This window comes from Cryptomeria japonica, chromosome 3 (assembly GCF_030272615.1).
Source record: "Cryptomeria japonica chromosome 3, Sugi_1.0, whole genome shotgun sequence".
NCBI lineage: Eukaryota > Viridiplantae > Streptophyta > Pinopsida > Cupressales > Cupressaceae > Cryptomeria > Cryptomeria japonica.
Window position 1 is genome coordinate 997,920,866 of NC_081407.1, and position 20,534 is coordinate 997,941,399.

The 20,534-nt window shown below is 37.3% G+C and overlaps 1 protein-coding gene across 1 annotated transcript; it reads left to right on the forward strand.

Annotated features, from left to right (window-relative positions):
- Positions 1 to 6,955: 6,955 nt before the first annotated feature.
- Positions 6,956 to 9,785, forward strand: LOC131049170 (vesicle-associated protein 4-1). Its single transcript, XM_057983202.2, has 7 exons — positions 6,956 to 7,346; positions 7,444 to 7,514; positions 7,772 to 7,853; positions 7,937 to 8,049; positions 8,171 to 8,248; positions 8,908 to 9,030; positions 9,157 to 9,785. The coding sequence occupies exons 1-7, from the start codon at positions 7,106 to 7,108 to the stop codon at positions 9,214 to 9,216; spliced, it is 768 nt and encodes a 255-aa protein (XP_057839185.1). The 5' UTR covers positions 6,956 to 7,105; the 3' UTR covers positions 9,217 to 9,785.
- Positions 9,786 to 20,534: the final 10,749 nt, after the last annotated feature.

The following is a 20,534-nucleotide window of genomic DNA, read 5'->3' on the forward strand; positions in this document are numbered from 1 at the left end:
AGCAAGATCAATGGAGATAGGAAGAATGGAGATTCAAAACCCTATTGGACATGTGATGGTATAATCTTTGTGATTTCATTTGATTTGCATTGTCTTAGGTAATCTTCATATGTTATGGTGGATCTTTGTTGTTGTTAGGCTAGGGTTTTGTGGTTGAATTTATTTAGTCTTTCAATATTGTTGTTATCCATTTTCACCATATACAGGTGGATTAGGTTGACTTTGTGTAGGACCAACATAGCCATTATTTGTAACATCCCATATGTCTTTTCCAATGCAATTTGGATGAGTCTCCATTTTGATCTTCCACATACCATAGTTAGTTCCATCAAGCTTCAGATTGTCCTTCCTGAAATAGTTAGTTGCCATAGAATCTCCTCAAGTTGTTAAACTTTTGCAAAAAAAGGACTAGTCTCTAATACCAATTGTTAGGACCCGAAGGCAACTGAGAGGGGAGGGGTGAATCAATTGTCTATTAATTTCATCTCAAATATTATTTAACCAAACTTAATGCATAATATCAGTAAACCAAACTTTAATGTCGGTAGACAGTTTAGCAGTTAATAACAGTACAGGTAAAGTTTAATGCATGAAACAGAAAGACAAATAACATACACAACACATAACACAATTATTTGTACGTGGAAACCCTGTAAGGGGAAAAACCATAGTGGGAAACCTTACCCACAATCAAATGATACTACTGCAGATAGTATGTGTGTACAAATGGGGTCTGCACATGTAGAAAGGCCAACTGCCTAGAGCTTACTGCTCAATCACAAAATGGGAGTCACACTAACTACAATTGTATGGTTAAATCCAATGATAATGTACTGCTCAAAATAACATCTTCATATGTTGGATTCAGTACTGGTTAAGCTCTGATTGTCTTCCTTATACCGTCCTTGAATCTTCAAATGATGTCTGTGTGTATAGCTCTGCTTATATTCGCATATACCTTATTACAATCGTTTTTCTCACTCCTCTACATAATCTCATAAATGAGATCTTACATGTATACCAAAACCTAAGACCAAATGTGTAGGTCAACTCACTAAGATATTACAATAAAATTAATTACAAATGAATCAATATGTGATGAATGATGTCGGTTCAATGCATTTACAACAATAACAAATCATCTCCATAACATGTTGTGCTGATCTGGAATAGATAATGCTTCTCGGTCCATAACCTAGACTTATTTACTGGTAACAACAAATATGCAAACTCGATTGTACCAATAATCAAATCACCAAAACCAAGTGTCCAAACAATGTCTTCAACATAACCAAGTAATCTCCAGATGATAACAGATCATCCTCAGTGTCAGTGAACAATATAACCTATCGATGAACCAGATACCGGTGACTATGCATAAGTCACTAAACATGCCGGTGAACATAACCAAGAATTTCCACAAGGATATGTGTTGACAAGTGCTGAAATCAATGACAAAACCAATGCAACACATCCATAATACCAATAGATTTGAGTTTTTGTATTTACTTTTCTTCATTTGCATAAAATGGTTGTATGATCAAGTTATCAAAATTGAATTTGCTGAACACTAATTCACCCCCCTCCGCCTCACCCCTCCCCTCTCAGTGTTCCCTTGATTCCAATAGGGTCAACCTAAATTTGTAGAAGAGGCATTAGGTATGAATGATGTTCAATGTTAGAAAATTTCTACGAATGAAACAATGACAACTTTGAGAAATAATGATACATGACATCTTGTACCATTGCCTAAATGATGAAAACTTGTTGGTTGCAAATGGATGTTCATGTAAAATATTGGTTTAGATGGAGGTATTGAAAAGTATAAGGTGAGGTTGGTTGTGAAAGTTTTCTCTCAAGTTGATGGTGTTGATTATGGTGATATATTTCTCCCTATTGCAATAAAGGCATCCATTAGATTCTCACTTTCTATTGTTGTTTCTTATGATCTAGAGGTTGAGTAAATGAATGTGAAAATTTCTTTCCTTCATGGTGATTGGAGAAGAATATTTATTTATGACACATCTAGGGCACTACATGGTGAAAGATAATCGTAATTTGGTTTGTATATTGACAAAATATTTATATGACCTCAAACAAAGTCTTAGGATGTGGCACCAAAAAAATGATACACATGTGTTGAATTTAGGATTTGAGCATTCCAAATCAAATCATTGTGTTTACTATAAAATTGATGGTGGTAGTTTCTTATAAATTGCATTATATGTTGAGGATATGTTATTTATTGGTAAAGGGAAAGCTATGATTTTAGAATTAAAGTATCAACTTGTTGCTAAATTTGAAATGAGAGATATTGGTGTAGCTAAACACATTCTTGGGATGAAAATCAAAAGAGATGGATTAAAAAAAAGCTTTGGCTTAGCCAAAGTAAGAATATAAACTCAATGTTATAGGTGTTATACACATGTAGAATTGTAGACCATTATTGTTATTATTATTATTATTATTATTATTATTATTATTATTATTATTATTATTATTATTGTAGCTGGAATGAAGTTATCCACTTCAAATTATCCACCAATGCTTATGCGTTTACTTTATTTGGTGGTGTAATCAGTTAGATAAGTGACAAGTTGTGATTGCTTTGTGCACTATATAGGCTAAGTATATGACAGTTACTCATGCTTGTAAAGGAGTCATTTGACTTAACAAACTGTGTTTAGATATTGGAATTAAACAAGGTATAGTGGCAGTTTATTGTGATAGTCAACGTGTGATTTGTTTAGCTAAGAACTTGACATTCCATGACAAGACCAAGCACACTTATGTAAAATATCATTTTATTAAAGATATGGCTAAGGATGGCATGGTGAAGTCGGTTGATGTAGATACTTTTATGAATGTTGTTTATTCTTTATCTAAGCCTATGAGCTTAAAGAATTTCAGATGGTGTCCATAGTCCATAGTCTATGGGCCTCTTGGTCCCTAACAATTAAATCATGATGTTATACTCCATGTTTCTCTTGTAAGGTGTTCAACAAGTGGGAAAATATTAGGAAAAATGTTTCTCAACCTTGTAATATAAGGTCATTCTTGGTAGGCGAGTGCGCATGTTGGGGGTACTCTTACAATGTTTGGGTGGACTATCCTCTTAGTGAGGGTATGAGGGTCTTGTGCCTCAACGAGGGTTTGGGGCAACACCCTCGAAAGACACATTTTATGTATATTTTATTATTGTAAATATAGATCGTTCATCATTAAGTCTTAGATTTGACATTTGATATTATGTTTGTTTTGTTTTTCCTAGATAGAAAGCCTATGTTATGAGGGTATTGTATTGTGGTTGGGTATTGCGATGTATTGTGAGAGTTTGATAGTTGTTGGGTTATCTCCAGATCTCTAGTTGGTGATACACCTATGAGAAGCATGTTGTGTAAGTATATTGTAATCTTCATAATTTCTGAATAATATAATAGGTGGCTTTTGGAGTATGGGTTTTTTTATCTTGAAAAGGTTTTCCCCACATAAACCACTGTGATGTGGTATGAATGGTATCTATGTTTATTTATGTTTGATTTTGTAGCTATTTTAAAGATATGCATAATTTTTTCTTTTCCCTCCTCTTAAGATTAGTGTAGTAAAAAAAAATTCTACCTTAATTTTTTTAGACAATAATGTTCATTTGTTCTCTATAAACGATAATGTTTTGATTAAGTAAAAGCAGGTATTTGAAAGGTACCCAAACCTTGAACAAACCAGGAGAAAGAACTGCTACAAAAAGTGCCTGGTCACTTCAAAAAACAAAATGAACCCACCAAAAGGGATCAACTTAACACAACATTACATAATAAAGTATCTTGATACAAACAGCAAAAGGAAAGCAAAAAGACAGCAAAGAGACCTAACCAGGGACAGCAACAGAAACTAAATACTATTCATAATTTCCTCAGCATGAACAACCATTTGTTTCATGTTGTTTGCTGAGGTCTTCAGATCCTCCAACTCACGACCTTCGATGTCGCCTTTTTTCTTTGTGTTAGCTCTGGTCCTCCTTTCATGCCCTTTCTTGTTCGACTTCTCTTTATCACCATCCTTTTCTGCATCATTCTTGAACCTGTTAATAAGGATGTTCATGTTGTCCACCGAGGATTTGAGGATTTGGAAATTTTGGTCGGCAATCTTCTTTACATTGAGCTCCAGCTTGTCAATTTTGGTGCTGAAATCTTTCATTTTGTTTTCCATTTCCGTAGGATCTCCCATCTCGTTGACCTTTTTCTCTGTTGCCATAATTTTTCTAACCATACATTCAATAGCTTGTGCATTATGCAGAACGACCACCAGTTCTTTAACATGTTCCACCAAGGGCTTGTCACCAACTATAATTCTTGCAATGGCCTGTGTATCGGTTTTCAAACCGTTAACATCCTTCACCATAGTAGTGATGGTCTCATAGAAGGCCTTAACAGTGTCTTTGTCACCATTGTCACTTTTATCCCCTTTTTTCTCCTTATGCAGATTTGTGGTATTCATGGTCTCCAAATTATCCATCACCGGGTTACCCTCCCCTTCTTTATCCTGACTATCAACCACCTTGTTTTCTTCAGCTTCCTCTTCGGATTCAACCTGAACATGATTGAAGTCAGAATTGCTCCCCTTTTTAATGTTCTTTTTCTGAGCCTTCTTTCCAATGGTTTTCCCTTTCCTTTTTTTAGCAGATTTTTCCTTAAGGGATTCAGTTGCAGAGTCCGATGTATCAGAGTCCACAATAATCCTCCCCTTCTTGGGCCTAATCCTCCCTTTCTTGCTAGTTTCCTCCGACTCTCCCTCGGTACCCGAGTCAAAATTAAAACCACTATCCTTACTTTCTGTAGTTTCATCTCTAGCATTTTTGCCTTTGATAGGCTTTTCAATGCACTTCCCCTTTAGCATTTTATAAACCAGGACCATAAGCCCCTAGTGGAGGGCATGATCACCTTTAGGATCCTTTTGGATTTCCTTTATAGTATGATCCATAGAACAGGCAAGGTAATAGGGAAGGCTAACCCTTTCTCCATGACGAAAATGATTAAGAAGAACGAAGTGATGTCCGTAGGCCTTGGTAAACCTACCGTCTAAGGTAATGTATTCAATAGAAGAGAAAAGAACAAACCTCCAAGGCTTGCAAATTCTCTTCGGGGAGTGGTAGGAATTGTCAATTTTGATCATCTTTCACCTCTCTCCATCCGTAACTGGAAACTTGTCTGCAGCTTTGTCAGATATTCCTCTGTCCCTGTAAAATTTCATACCCTCAATAGACATCCTCGTGGCCTTGGCAATAACCTCTTCGTCAACATTCATCATCTGTGAACCAATCAGAATTTTTCCATTTTTCTAGTTCTTGATGAAGTCTATAAACGATAATGTTAGTAATCATAACAAGAAGGAATTAAACTCATAAAAGAATCATGTCATACCCAATCTAGCAACACAATCGAGAAGTTTTATTATAGTTTAAGGATATCCAAATGATGAACTTGACATGGAGTTAATAATAACAGGGATGCAAGATGGTGTTAACTTCAAACCTTTGAATAGAAGTGGGTCTTGTAAATAGAGAACTAGGATATGTTCAAAATAGTGTATACAAAGATGTAATGCACCAGCAACATATGTTATGGTTGATTTTGACAATTACCTAGGAATACCTTATGAAGATCACAATCCACAAACTATTCCAATTACACCTATACAAAGGGCTTTGACAATCCAAATTCCACTGAGATTGACTTGGGCATTGATAATTCAAAAATAATAGGTTTTGACACTATGAAAAACAAAAATTGATATAGGAACAACAAAAAGAACATGATTGACATTTGTGACAATATCTTGTTTAAAATCTTTAGAGAATTTAAGAATAATGCTACCATTCACATTTGACTGTTAAGATGAAAAAGGAAGACAAGTTGCCAAAATAAAAGTTGAAGAAAAAATACTTAATGCTTTAGAAAACAATTGATGTAATGTTTATTCTCCTAATATGATTCAATCAATATGTTGATATATTCTAAATTATTCATTAACAATATTTATGAGTGACACTTCCAAGTATTATTATTATAAATAACAAATTTCATTACTTATTTTGTGTTTCTACATTTTACAAAATCTATATCCTTCAGTTGTACCTAAAACAAAGTTATCTTTCGTAAAAAAAAAATCATTATATTAATCTTTCAATAATCATTATTGATGACATTAAACTAGACAATCATGTATCATAACAATAGAAAAAATTATAAATAAACTATATATATGAACTAAAAAATATCAAATGTTAATCTTCACCTTTTAAATCGAATCCCCAACCCTAACCTAAACCTAACCCTAACATATTAATAATTCACTTTTCAAGTTAGATAATAATTATTTTTTCAAAAAATATAGTCATTAAACATTAAATATTTTATAAATTATAACTAATAAATTTAAAATTCGAATCTTATATTCGCATATAATTATTATGATATTAAGAAGTAACCACTACTTCAAGATAACAAATGACAATAAAATAAAATAAACCTTCGAAAATGATATTCTCAACATCTTTGACATAGATTTTTCTCCCTTACACCTAAAACTACTTTGAAGGGGGCTAATCCAAGTGGCTATATAGCCCTGATCTTGCAAACCCCCTCTTTGTGAAAACGTTTTCTATGAATGATGACAAAACGAAATTGACTTCCGAGCACGCACAACCATAGAAAGAAAGCTTAGCTTGACCGTCCCTCTTCTCCATTCAAAGCAATGGTCTCACGTGATGATTCGTTCATGGAAACCGACTTGCAGAACACAGCTTGACTTTCATTTCCAAATGACCGATAAAACCAAAGTGGAGGGTTGGGGGGCCCTGAAATTGGCAAACATGTGAAAGCAAGACTTTGAAGCACGTAATTGACCACCTACAAATTTAGAGGGGCCTGCATGGTCCCATTTCGATAAAGTTTTTCCCATTCCCCATTCCCCATTCCTCATTTATTCTTACACGGAAGAAGACGGCATCGTTGACGAAAGGTGGTCAAAACTACGATTCTCTCTGGTTGAGGGGAAAAACAGAGCAGAGGAATGGATTAATACTTGCTTGTGATGTTTTTGTAAAGTAATGGGGGCGAAAAAATCGTCTAAGTCTTGGAAGCTGTTCGGGATGCCTTTCTGGAACAACCCATCAGAGCCGGAGGATACACAGCCGATTGTCAATCAATACCATAATCACAACAATAACAATGGGGACAATTCAAATCCTAGTAACCGCAGGCAGCGCTCCTTTGCCACCATGGCAAGAGCCTCGCTGCTTACATGGCGGAGTCTCAGCCTTAATCCTGACAAGAAGCTCTTCTTTCTGTGTATGCCTTAACAAGCTCTCTTTTTTCAGTTTTATTATGCCTTACTTTTGCTTGTTTTGGGCTTCAATTTGATATTGTTGGGTTATGGGACATGTAGATGAACCTGGTAAACAAGTCTCAAGCGCTGTGAGAATCAAGAATGTCAGCCGCTCATATGTGGCTTTTAAGGTGCGTGTAATTTGTTAATTGCTTCTTAAACCCTGCTTTTATGACTTGATTTAAAGTTGACTATTGCAACGCTCATGAGAGATCTGTAATGGATTAAATTGACAATTACCAGAAATGAAGATTGAAGGATTGATTACTAATTACTCCATGTCAGATTCCTTCAAATGATGTTTACAAATATTTTGTACAGTAAAAATACCAATTGCTTAAAAGTGAGAGATTTGTTTTAACTGTGGGGGGGTCTGATTGTGATTCAGTTCCAAACAAATGCTCCAAAGAGTTGTTTTATGCGACCTCCTAATGGTGTTCTTGCTCCCAAGGAGTCCATACTTGCATCAGGTAATCATACCGTTATCTTCATTTAGGCCACCTTGGGACTTTGTGCTCTGTACATTCTGTCTCATGGTAAAGTTGTTCTGCAGTCGTGAAGTTTGTGGAGCAGCCAGATCATCCCGATGAAAAGAAGACTACCAAGGATAAGTTTAAGATTGTTAGCCTGAAAGTGAAACAGGGCACAGAATATAGCCCTGAATTGGTAAGCAATATCTTGTCCTGGACTTCAGCTTGTTTCAGTAATTTGAATTTTGCCTTAAAACTTGTAATTGACGAAATAGATTTTGTTTTCTTGCGAATTCTTCCTCCTTTTTGTGTGTTAGTTTGAGGAGCATAAAGATTTGGTGTTCGTGGAGAGAGTGCTCCGAGTAGTCTTTCTTGATCCAGAACGCCCTTCTCAGGTATTTTTCCCAATCGTTATCATTCCCCTGTACCTTACATATATTTTGTACTCTGTTTGAAAGCTATATAATATATAAGTTTCTTAAGCTTAGACAGATTGTCAAGCCTTGATTTGGTCAAAATTTAAAATATCTACAAGCTAAAAGTGAGGTTTCTTGTCCCCAAAGAAGATCTCAGAGGCCTATGAGATTTTCCATTTACTGTGACCTAAAAAATACCTTCCCTTTTTTTTCCAGATTAGTTAGTGAGGGTTTGGTTTCTAGACCCACAACCTATACAATTGTCCACCAAAGACCACAGGTCCACTATGGGACTCTACAATTCCAATACGGGATACCACTCCAACTGAGGGAATACTGCTAGAGCACATGCTCTGGTGTTGAGATGTCACTTTGGGGGATTTGAATATCTATCATAAGAATCCTATGCCCTACCTTACCTTAGGTTATAGAATATGAAATCTAATAATCATAATGCAAGTGAAGGTTTCACCTCAATGTAAATATAAAAATACAAACTGTTCTCAACTAGACTGCATATAGAGTACTTTCTAATACAAGGATTGATATCAGATGGTGGTCCTTGATCTTTTTCTTGGATGAGGATTGTTTATACTGAGCCCTTTACTGAATTATGGTTGTTGAAATATGTTGGGAAGGAACTGGAGAAACTGAAGAAACGGTTAGCTGAAGCAGAAGCTATTAAACAGGCCCAAAAGACTCCCCAAGATGACAAGGCGGCAATATCAGCAGCTCCTGCAGAAGGAGTTATAGATGAATGGGTCAGTTTTGGCCTAAAGATGTCCTTTTGTACAGTTATATCTGTATATGCAATTTACCTTCTTTTTTGGTCTTGTGTGAAGGCATAAGTGAAAAACTATTCATAATATAATTGTTTTACTTTGCAGAAAGAACGCAGAGAGAGATATCTTGCCAGGCATCAGGATGAAGTTGTAGATTCCCTCTAAATTTTGCCTCAATTTGTTCATAGTTCCATCTTATTTATTATGGTTTACTTCTTAAAGTATGTATTCCAAAGCAGAAAGAGACTGGTTTTCTTTTATTTGGAGGGAACTGTGAACTCTTAGCCTCTGAATTTTGTTGTCAAGATACATTGGAATAAGAAGTTTGTAAATACAGGGTGCAGGGTTTATTACCGTTACAGCACTTCTGTATTTTGCACCATAGTCATCTTTTACAGTTTTTCTGAATAAAACCAGATAACTGGTCTAGTTCTGTCCAAGCCTGATGAAGATGCATTTCAATGATATCTGTGTGCTACTATTCTACACTATGTATTAGATTTAATGAGAACAACATATATAATCCCTCTGAACTGTCGAGCTTTTCCCAGATTTATATGTTTTAGTTCTATGTAAGGATTGATGGCAGGCTTTCAAAGAAAAGCTTCTTGCCATTTCAACTTTCAAGAGCTGTATTCCTTGCGGTTTTGCATGCAAGGATGGAATCTGTAACAGAGTAGACTTTTGTCTACTTTGATGCCATTTTTAATATGCAAGTTTTGAAATTTATATCACTTGGTATCATTTTTGATAGTGCTTAAGTCATCAAGGCTGTCATTAATTCTTAATCTTTGGAGGTTACTTCTGCTGCAGATATCTCATTGCAAATAAATTTTTAGACACATTGTGCTACATTATAAAACTTGATACCATTAATGTATTGCCTTGGACCACGCTTGTGTGGGTTTACTCATATATAAAGAAGCTGAACTTCAATCACAGGTCATTGGGTCAGAAATAAGTATTCATGATTAGAAGAGCTGTCTGCTGAAAATGCAAACTACGCCTCAATAAAAGGAAGTGAGCATGCAAGCAATAATGATAGCCATATAGGCTAAAAATGTTTTCAATAATTATGAAGCTAATTGGATGCCAACGTGATCATATTTAAAAACATTGAGTTTCTAAAGCTGTTTTTTTATGTACCCTAGTACTCATCATTGCAACCTCACATTTGGAATGAGGTATACCTGTATAAATAAAGGGTCTTAATATGAGTTCAGATAAATTTAAAAATAGAGGTATTGATATGAGTCTGATGAGTAAGGGAACTGTAGTAAATTTTTTAAAATGAGGAATATTGAGAAGAGCCTCTCTTTCACCTTAAACTAGCAACTGATAAAATTTATGTAATCTAACAAGTCATTTTAGTTTTAAAGGTATAAACGTTTATTTCAAAAAGTTCAAATTTCACAGAGGTAAGGTATATATGTTTCATTTCTAGTCAGTTAGGTACCTCCTGTAAGGAGTATAGGGAAGTCTCATATTGATATAAGTCGTTTTTAGATTCATATAATGACCGTCCGACATTATAAACTATAAAAGAATCTTTCTTTCTTTCAATCATATACAACTTAACGAAGAGGTGCATATCTATGCCTAAGGTTTCTTCTTTCACACCTTTTATTGAAATTGTGAGCCTTTTCATGGCAATGACTTCCTTGTTATGCCAGGTGCATAGGTATAATGATAAACATGATCTCTGAGGAGATCGAGGAAAGCACAAATGGGAAGGACTGATCAGTAAACACCTTGTGTTTACAAAATTTGTGTAAATCACGCAGGTTCCTCATTTTTCAATATGAAGGAACTCGCTTGATTTTTTTCTTTTCTACTTGCACAATAAAATAGAAATAGAAAAAGTTTTAAAGAAAAAATTAATGGCGGTCTGTTAGGAGAAAAGAATTCAGGCCCCTAGTAATCAAATCGACAAGTAGCATATATTGGAGAATAGCAACCCCTAACACATCCCAATCGTCGTCAATTCAGAAGGCCTCATTTTTCAAAATTGTAGGTGTCATGGATAGACTAGGATAATCCACTCACTCCATTAGCTGTTACTGAAAGTGATGTCCATTTTTTTCCACTGTAAATTGCGGTCTTATCTACAACTTATAACTTCTGAAGTTTACCTTGACAAACAGAGGAAAAACTGTTTGCAACTTTGATAAACAGGGAATGAGAACGAATAAGAGGCTAATGGAGGACTAATATTTGATTCACGAGACTTTGGAACTCGGGAATCGGGATGGTATGTAAACCTCTGATTGGCACCGCTATTTGGGTATTCCTGGTTAGGGGAAGGACCTCACCGTTTTTTAATGGAGCAAGTTGGGATCAGAATGAAATGAAAAAACAAGAAATTTTTTTAATAGTCTAGGAAAATAAATAAAGATTTTTTTATAGTCTAGGATAGGATATCGGGCAGTGTGTATATGGGTTTATAGATGGCTTATATTAATATGGGACCACTCTATAATTCTTGTGGGAGGCACCTAATTGTGTTACAATCAATGCATCCTCGGATTTGAATTTGTAATCTTTCTTTCAAGAGCACAAGTTCTCAATAAAATCCAAGTTCTTAATGCTATTTATGAGACCAAGGGTCTATAGGATTTGAGAGTAGAATTATTCAACAAGATACAAAAGTTTCATTCAATAGTTTTCACTTTTTGTTTCTAATTGTCTCTTTTTTCTTTTTTCGATTGTGGTTTTCTAATATGAATTTTGTCAAGTAATATGTTGCTTTTGCTATCCTCTATTAACCCTAGATAAAATCACAAGGCATATCAAGATCATGAGAAATGTCTTAATTTTATGATAAGAGACATGTTAAGTAAATGACTTAAATAAGCTTAAATATGCAAGTATGAATGTGACCTAATAAGAAACTAAATAGGTAATATAACATATTCATATCGACATCCCCTTTAAGTGCAACTTAGGAAATATGATATAATGTGAGGGATGCAAGGATGGGTTCTAGCTACAAGGCTATATTAGGCATCCATGTATAAACAAATATTTCCCAAGTAGAGTAAAGGAGAAACACTCATAGGAAAAAACCCCTACAAAAAAGAAAAGATCCAAACAAACATGTACAAGTGAAAGGGAAAGGAGGACTTTGTTGGCATTTGCATGAAGATTGCATTAATGAAATGTTATGTTGTCATTGATGTCAATTAACCGGTAATGATGTTGTTACAATGTTGTTTTTATAACCGGTAGGAAGAGCTAGTGAAGAGAACTATAACCAGTAGGTGAGTTTGTGGAGTGAACCGGTATTGCTAAGTATTGGAGAGTTGAACTGGTAAACCTTATATGTTGATTTGATAAACCCTAACCGATTAAGTTTGTTATATTGGTTTATGATCTGATGATGAGCAGTAATGATTATGACACGTATGCATATTGTATGAGAAGAGTTTCAAAGTGTTTTTGGTGCATTGAGATAATGGTTTTTATCTTGGTCGAAAAGAGCAAGTATATTGCATGTAATGCAAAACGTTTGATGAGTTACCGAGTTTGATGAAGCGGTGCTCAAGGAATGGTCGAGGCTATCTTGAATGATGTGCATAGATTTTTATGTAATCCAACAGTCATACTTGAATCGACTTGTTTGTAATCTCTATGAGAAAATTAGGTTTTTGTTGTGTTACCGACCTGATGATTTGTTTATAAGGTCGATGAGTTGTTTTGTTTCAGAGTTGGCAAATTTCTAGTTGAGTGTGTGGTTGCCAAATCGGATGATGTATCTGCAGTTTGTGTAAAGGCAGATAGGAGCATGAAAAACATCTAAACAAGCAAGTGTAGTGTTATTCAAACAGATCAGCGAACCCCAGTTGTTTTCTAACAATTACAACAGTAAAATCCCCTAACCGGGTAAGCTCTAACAAGCTTAGTGTTATTCAAATCTTTTAACTAGGTGGTCCATTAGCTTGGATTTCAAATCCTCTATCGAGGTTACTCCTCATAGGGTGTTGCTTTTAATAGAACATTATAGTCAATCCTTTAATCGGGTGGTCCCTAATAGGATCTGTTCTTAACAGGACTTTTTGTAAAGCTTTAACAGGCTTGGCTCCTAACAGGGCAAACTTCAAAAGAGTTCAGAATACTTGTGGGTATTCATCCCCACCATGGTTTTTCCCATTTGAGTTTCCACGTCAAAAATATTGTGTCAAGTGGTGAATGTTTTTGTGGTTATGTTTACTATGATTGAATTGCTTAATTGCTTAATCCACTTTGATATGTTATTATAATTGCCAACAATATGAAATGAGGTTTTACTTATTTCAGTAAAGTATTTGGATGTTTGTGAGTTTCAAGTTGTTTTACTGTTAATCTGTTGTAACAGACAACCGGTTTATCTTGACAGTAATATTGCATTTATAGTTCAGTGGTTTAACTTGTCAGTTTAAATTTTACTTTGAGAGGTTGATTCTGAGATTGGTGAGAGTTTATATCAGTTTTCTATCTACTGATTCGCCCCCCCTCTCAGTAGTTGACTAGATCCTTATTCTTTCATCATACCATCAATTGGTATCAGAGCTTCTCAGGTCCTCTAAGGTCTAAGCCTAACAACTTGAGGTAAAAATCTTGTAGAACATGATGAAGAAGGAAGGTCTGAAGTTTAATAGAGAGAACTACAGAATATGGAGTGATAGAATGAAAATTCATATTAAGAGTCTCTAGGAAGTCAATACTGGGAACATGTTGGTACTCAATATGTTGCACCTAGTGGGATTATGATTGACGATTAGAAGAAAGGGCAACAAGAAAACAATCAAGCATTAGAGGCTATAATCAGTTATATGTCTGATACAGAGTATGTAGATGTCCATGGTTTGGAGACTGCATATGAGGTATGGAAGAAACTTGAAGAGATTTGTAGCGGTGATGAACATGTGAAGATTGCCAAGGAAGAGAGTCTAAGAGGAAAGTTTGATGACATGCAGATGGCTGAAGGTGAGAATATACAACAGTATGGTCAAAGGATAAAAGAGATAGTTGGTGAGATCAAAAGTGTTGGTGGTAAAGTGGAAGATGCCACAGTGGTTAGTAAGGTGTTGAGAACCCTGCTACCGGTCTACGCTATTCGAGTTGCATCCATTCAGGAGCTAAAGTCAATTGGCAAAACTAAGGTAACCCTTGACTTTATCATTGGTAAGCTTACTTCTTTTAAATTAAATAATTATGATGGTAGTGTTCGAACATCTGAATCTAAATTTAGAGCTTCAGTTTCTAACCCATCTATGGGGAAAAATAGAGATGTCAGTCATAGTTATGAATCTAGATCCAACAAAGAAGTTGATGATGAAGACAATTTGGTTGAGCTTGAAGCGTTGTTGGCCAAGTGGTTGCCCAGAGGTACTAGTAAATACAGAGGTAAATTACTTTTGAAATGTTTTGCATGCAACAAGATTGGACACATTGTAGCTAACTATCCTAATGGTGACAATGAGCACAAACAATAGAAGTTCAAGAAGTACAAGGGAAAAGGAAAAATAGATTGTCTTATTGCAGTTGATGGTGGTGTCACTGATGAAGAATTTGTGGGTGATGTTAATGAAGACATTGTCTTTGTAGCCATTAAAGAGGAGACATCTGATCAGAAGGCATTACTTTCTCGTATGGATAATTATGATGATTGGATCATTGATAGTGGTTGTTCACATCATATGAGCAGTGACCGAAGCAAATTTCTTTCCTTGAAGGAATTTGATGGAGGAGTTGAGAGATTTGGTAATGACTCACCCTGCATGGTAAAAGGTAAGGGAACTATTTCTCTTAATGGAAAGAGCAGTACAGATGATGTCTACTGGTTGAAGGACTAAAGCACAATCTTTTGAGTGTTGCTCAACTCAATGACAGAGGATACCCATTAGAGTTTAAGAATGGTATGTGCAAAATCTATGGGAGAAAAGGTAAACTGATTGCAATCGACAAGCAGACTAAAGGTAACTTGTTTCACCTGAATCCTAAAGTCAACAACTATTTAATTGCTAAAGTAGATGATAGTTGGCTTTGGCATAGGAGATTTTGTCATATAAAATTTGATAACATTGTTAGAGTGAGTAAGTCCAAGACAGTGAGAGGTTTGCCTTAGTTGGATAAACCGGTTAATGCTTTATGTAAGGAATGTTAGTTGGGAAAAATGACATCCTCAACTTTTAAGAGCAAATCTTTTTCAGCGGAACATCTGTTAGATTTGGTTCATACAGATCTTTGTGGACCAATCAGGACTAAAAGTATTCAAGGTGACAAATATTTTATGATTTTCACTGATGATTTCTCAAGAATGATGTGGGTCACATTCTTGAAGCATAAAACATAAGCATTTAGTAAATTCAAGGCATTCGGGGCCTTAGCTGAAAAGGAGAGTGGTAAGAAGATAAAGTGTTTGAGCACTGATCATGTAGGATTTGAGAAATACAAATCCACAGAACCCAAAAAGAAACCTGCATGCAAGAAACCTGTCACAGAGAAAGAGAGAGAACGAATACAAGGGTTTTGGCTCTGACAAAGAGAAAAGATGTATTATCAGAGAAAAAATGAATCAAGAATATGAATAATACAAGAGATCAATCCTTATAAAGGAGATCAACACCAAAAGGAAAACCTAACCCTAAGGTGTGTGCATTTAATAATTAAATATTAATTATTAAATGACTAATATGTGCATAAAGGGAAATCTTAAGAGGAGAGCAAAGTTAATTAATTACTTTACTCTAACACCCCCCCTTAAGATGAGCTACAATGCAGCTACAAACAATGCAGAAGAAAGCAAAGGAACTACAATGCAAAAGAGGGTCTCGGCAACAAGGCCTGATCAGGTACCCGAATACAAGAAAATCTCTATAAAGCGGAGTAAAGGAGAAAACCCAGTGGGAAAAAACTCCTCTCCAAAAAGAGATACATAGACATGCTGAAAAGAAAACATGAAGGAAGGAAGGCCTCACAGAGACCCCCCAAGGACAACTTCCTTCACCCCAAGCATGGAGCGCAACTGAAGATAGCGCGGAGATGTCAAAGGTTTAGTGAAGATGTCTGCAACCTGCTCCTCTGTAGGAATATACTCCAAGATGAGAGAACCATCCTGAATCAACTGTCTGATGAAGTGCATGTGGATTTCAATGTGCTTTGTCTGCTGATGCTCCACTGGGTTGCGAGAAATGTGAATGGCACTCTGGTTGTCACACCAAAGAATAGTGGGACAATCTGGAGGAAACCCAAACTCTGTCAGTGACTGCCGAAGCCATAAAACCTCCTGACTGGCTAACACTGTTGCACGGTACTCAGCCTCTGTAGATGATAATGCAATAGCAGACTGCTTCTTGCAAGACCATGTAATAGGACCAGAACCAAGGCAAAAAACGAAGCCAGAAGTAGACTTCTGATCATTGACATCACCAGCCCAATCGGAGTCAGTGAAGCCAATGATGTGAGGGGATCCTGAAGAATAGTGAATGCCATAATGTGTGGTGCCCCGAATATATCTCAAAATACGTTTGGCTGCTTGCCAATGGCTCTCATGAGGATCATGGGAGAACCGAGAGACAAGGCCAACCGCAAAGGAAAGATCAGGACGAGAATGTGTCAGGTACAACAGACTGCCAACCAACTGCCTATATAAAGTGGGGTCTACTGAAGGAGTAGAGCAAGTGGAAGACAAAACAACACCTGACTGAAATGGAGTGGGGGCAGACTTGCAATCAAGCATGCCAAATCGCTGAAGCATATCAAGAGCATACTTCTCTTGAAAAATGGAAATCCCATCCGAAGACTGAATAACCTGTAGACCCAGAAAGAAGTGCAAGAGACCAAGATCTGTCATCTCAAACTGCTCCATCAAAGCTCTCTGAACACTCTGAATCATGGAGGATGAGCTACCTGTAATGATGAGATCATCTACATATAGCACAAGAATCAAAAGATCACCCTCCTGACGCTGAATATACACTGTGTGATCGGAATGACAGCATGTGAAGTGAGAGGAAAGAAGGAATGAGTCCATCTTCTCATACCAAGCCCTGGGGGCTTGTTTGAGACCATACAATGAACGACGAAGTCTGCAAACCAAAGAAGTGTCCTGCACAAATCCTTGAGGCTGCTCCATATAGATCTCCTCATGTAGGTCTCCATGCAAGAAGGCACTCTTCACATCCATCTGAAACACTGTCCATCCCTGTGAAGCTGCAAGTGAAAGTACCAGGCGTATAGAATTCATCTTGACGACAGGAGCAAAGGTCTCAGAGTAGTCAATACCCTCTACCTGAGAAAACCCCTTCGCAACAAGACGGGCCTTATACTTATCAATAGAACCATCTGCAGCATACTTGGTATGATACACCCACTTGCACCGAACCAACTTTCTTCCCTTAGGAAGAGGACAAAGATCCCAAGTATGATTCTTCATCAAAGAAGAATACTCCTCATCCATGGCCCTATCCCACTCTGGGTGTCCTGTCGCCTCTGAAAACTTTTGAGGATCATCTGAAAGGGTATGACTCAAAAGACTAGAACCAGATGTCTGAGCACGAGTGCGACGAGTATCTGAAGGATCACCTGCCAAAGAACCAGCTGCATCAACAGTATCACGGGCCCACTTCGGCAAAGACGGAGCAACTGGTGGTGGTGGAGATGTTGGATCATCATCTACATCATCCTCAAGAGATAAGTAATCCTCAAGAGATGAAGAGGAAGGAGTAGGCAATGAGGGAGAAGCTGGTGATGGAGAATCCATCTGAGGATAGCACTCATCAAACTGGACATCCCGCCGAAACAAGACCTCTCTTGAATCAGGATCAAACAACCTGTATGCCTTAACATCCTCACAGTAGCCAACAAATATGAGTGGTCGGCTCTTCCTCTCCATGGCTATCCGCTGAGCATCAGGAATAAATGCCCAAGCCTCACTACCAAAAACTTGAAATGTAGAAACATCAGGCTTGACATGGGTCCAAGCCTCCTCAGGAGTCATATGTCGTAATGCCTTATGGGGCATCCGATTCTGAATATAATTGGCACAATTGATTGCCTCAGCCCAAAATGAAGAACTCATAGCTCGAGACTGTATCATACAATTTGCCATCTCCCGTAAGGTTCTGTTCTTTCTCTCAGCAACACCATTCTATTGAGGGGTATAAGGAACTGTAAACTGATGCTGTAAACCATGCTCAGTGCAAAAATCTCTGAAAGCCTGATTGACATACTCCCCCCCATTATCTGTGCGTATCCTCCTGATAGAAAGTCCAGATTGCTTCTCCACAAATGTCTTAAACTTTCTGAAAGAGTCAAAGACATCAGACTTGTACTTAAGAAAGTACACCCATGTACGTCTGGAGAAGTCATCAATAAAAGTGAGTACATAACGGGCCCCTGAAAAAGAAGGAGTCGGAAAGGACATAAGATCATTGTGTACCAACTCTAAGGCTGCCCTAGCACGAGAGGCTCGACCCTTAGGAAAAGGATCTCGATGATGTTTGCCAAGGACACAACCACGACATACACCATCCATACAAGAAATCTCTGGAAGCCCAATCACAAGTGCCTGTGTACTCATCTGCTGTAGATAGCTGTAATTGACATGACCAAAACGCTCATGCCAAAGCCTGCTCACTGAATCTGTATGTGCTATAAGAGAGGAACCAACAGTGTCTGAACTCTCAAAGCCATCAAAACTATATAAGTGAGATGCAGAATCCACACTCCCAGTAGCCACAACCAAGTCAGGATCATGAAGATCTCGAATAACCACATCATGAGGTGAGAACTCAACTGTCTTACCAGAGCCAGAGTGGCAAATCTGATAAATGGATAGAAGGTTTGTCGAAATGTCAGGAACCAAAAGCACATCCTGAAGACAACCACCATCCAATGAAACAGTACCAGAACCCTGAACAAAAAGTTGTGCTGAGTCACCAACTGCAATATGTCTAGTGCCTGTAGGAGCAAGAGTGGTGACCAAATCCTATGTGTGTGTCATATGGTGAGAGGCACCAGAATCTAGAATCCAAGTGGATGCGGAGGACAATGCTCGTGCAGAAAGAGCATGACCTTTCCCTGTGGGCTGTGAAGGAGGCTGTGGTGCACTGATATTATGCTACTGCATGGCTTCCTCCAAAGCCTCTAAACATTTCCAACACCTGGAAACGGGATGTCCTTCCTTGCCACAAAAACTACAAGGATCACCTGATTTCTTCTTAGTCTTGGAGGAAGACTCACCAGACTTTGAAGATTTACCCTGTTTAGAATTGGACTGTGGTTTTGAATCAAACTTAGGTGGAGGCTTGGAGGGATTCTCACTAGCCTCTTAATCTTTCTTAGGCTTCGGTTTCTACTTCTGTTTTCCTTTGGAGGACTGGGCTACCAATGCTTGGTTCTGTGAACCTGAAAGTGAATCCAACTGCTTAAGCTTAGCTTGCTCACGAATCAGACGATCACAAAAGACCTCAAAAGAAGGCATGACATGGCAAGCACCCAAGGCATCCATGGTGGAATAGAAGGTCGAAGAGAAGATCTGAAATGGACCCCGAAGCTTGGAGAGAATCAGGAAAGCGCACTCTGTATCAGTCTTAGTCTTACCACAACCCTGCAAGATAGATCTTTGCTGTTTGAACTTCATCAGAAAGTCCTCAATAGAAGGAAACGAATCAGGTACCAAGGAAGTTAACTCTGCCTCAAGCTGCAAAGCTCTGAACTCATTGATAGTACCAAAAAGTCCTTCAAACTTGGTCCAAATGGCTCGAGGAGTGAGACAACCCTCAAGATGAAACTGAAGACTGTCGGAAATGTGTAAAGCCATCAATCCCATAGCCTGATCCATATTGTTCCTGTGCTGCATAATCTCAAAAGTACGTGTCAACTGAGGCTGAACCTCATCCAAACAAGACCATAACCCTTTTGACTGGAGAAGAGTCATCATGCGACCCTTCCAAGTGTGGTAATTATGCGGTGTGAGAGATTCAATAGGTCTGTCTGCCATCCTGTGAACTGTGCCTCAACTGCTCTGAATTTTTAATTATTATTAAGTGGTCTTTCAGAACTAGACAGAAGATGCAGAAGGGGGTTTTATTTTTTTGTATTGGTGTTTGTAAATTTTGGTTTTCTGATGTAAATAATAGAAAGCAAGAGAAAACACCCCCCCACAATGCAAAAAACTAATCCCCAGTACAAACTGAAAGCCAGAAAATGATAGAAAGCAATAACGGGTTGAGACAAAATTTGGAGCATCTAAATAATTTTCTGATGAAATAAACTGTAGATCTGGAAAGAGCACAGAACCACCTTTCCAACGCCTATTCGCTTTCAAAAAACGGAGTCCGTATGCAAAAGATATGGCTCCTAGAGTGCAAAAAAATTGTTCTGACTTTGACTGGAAAAAAACACTGCAAAATGGCAAAATTAGAGAAAAAGACCTACATCAATTAGATTGGGCTCGGAACCAGCTTTCCAACGCCTATTCGTTTTCGAAAAACGGAGAT

Excerpts from the sequence above, each read along its gene's own strand:
- LOC131049170 (XM_057983202.2), top strand. The coding sequence starts at position 7,106 with ATGGGGGCGAAAAAATCGTCTAAGTCTTGGAAGCTGTTCGGGATGCCT. Across the intron at positions 7,347-7,443 it reads CAAGAAGCTCTTCTTTCTGT|ATGAACCTGGTAAACAAGTC; the intron begins GTATGCCTTAAC and ends TGGGACATGTAG. Across the intron at positions 9,031-9,156 it reads AAGGAGTTATAGATGAATGG|AAAGAACGCAGAGAGAGATA; the intron begins GTCAGTTTTGGC and ends TTTACTTTGCAG.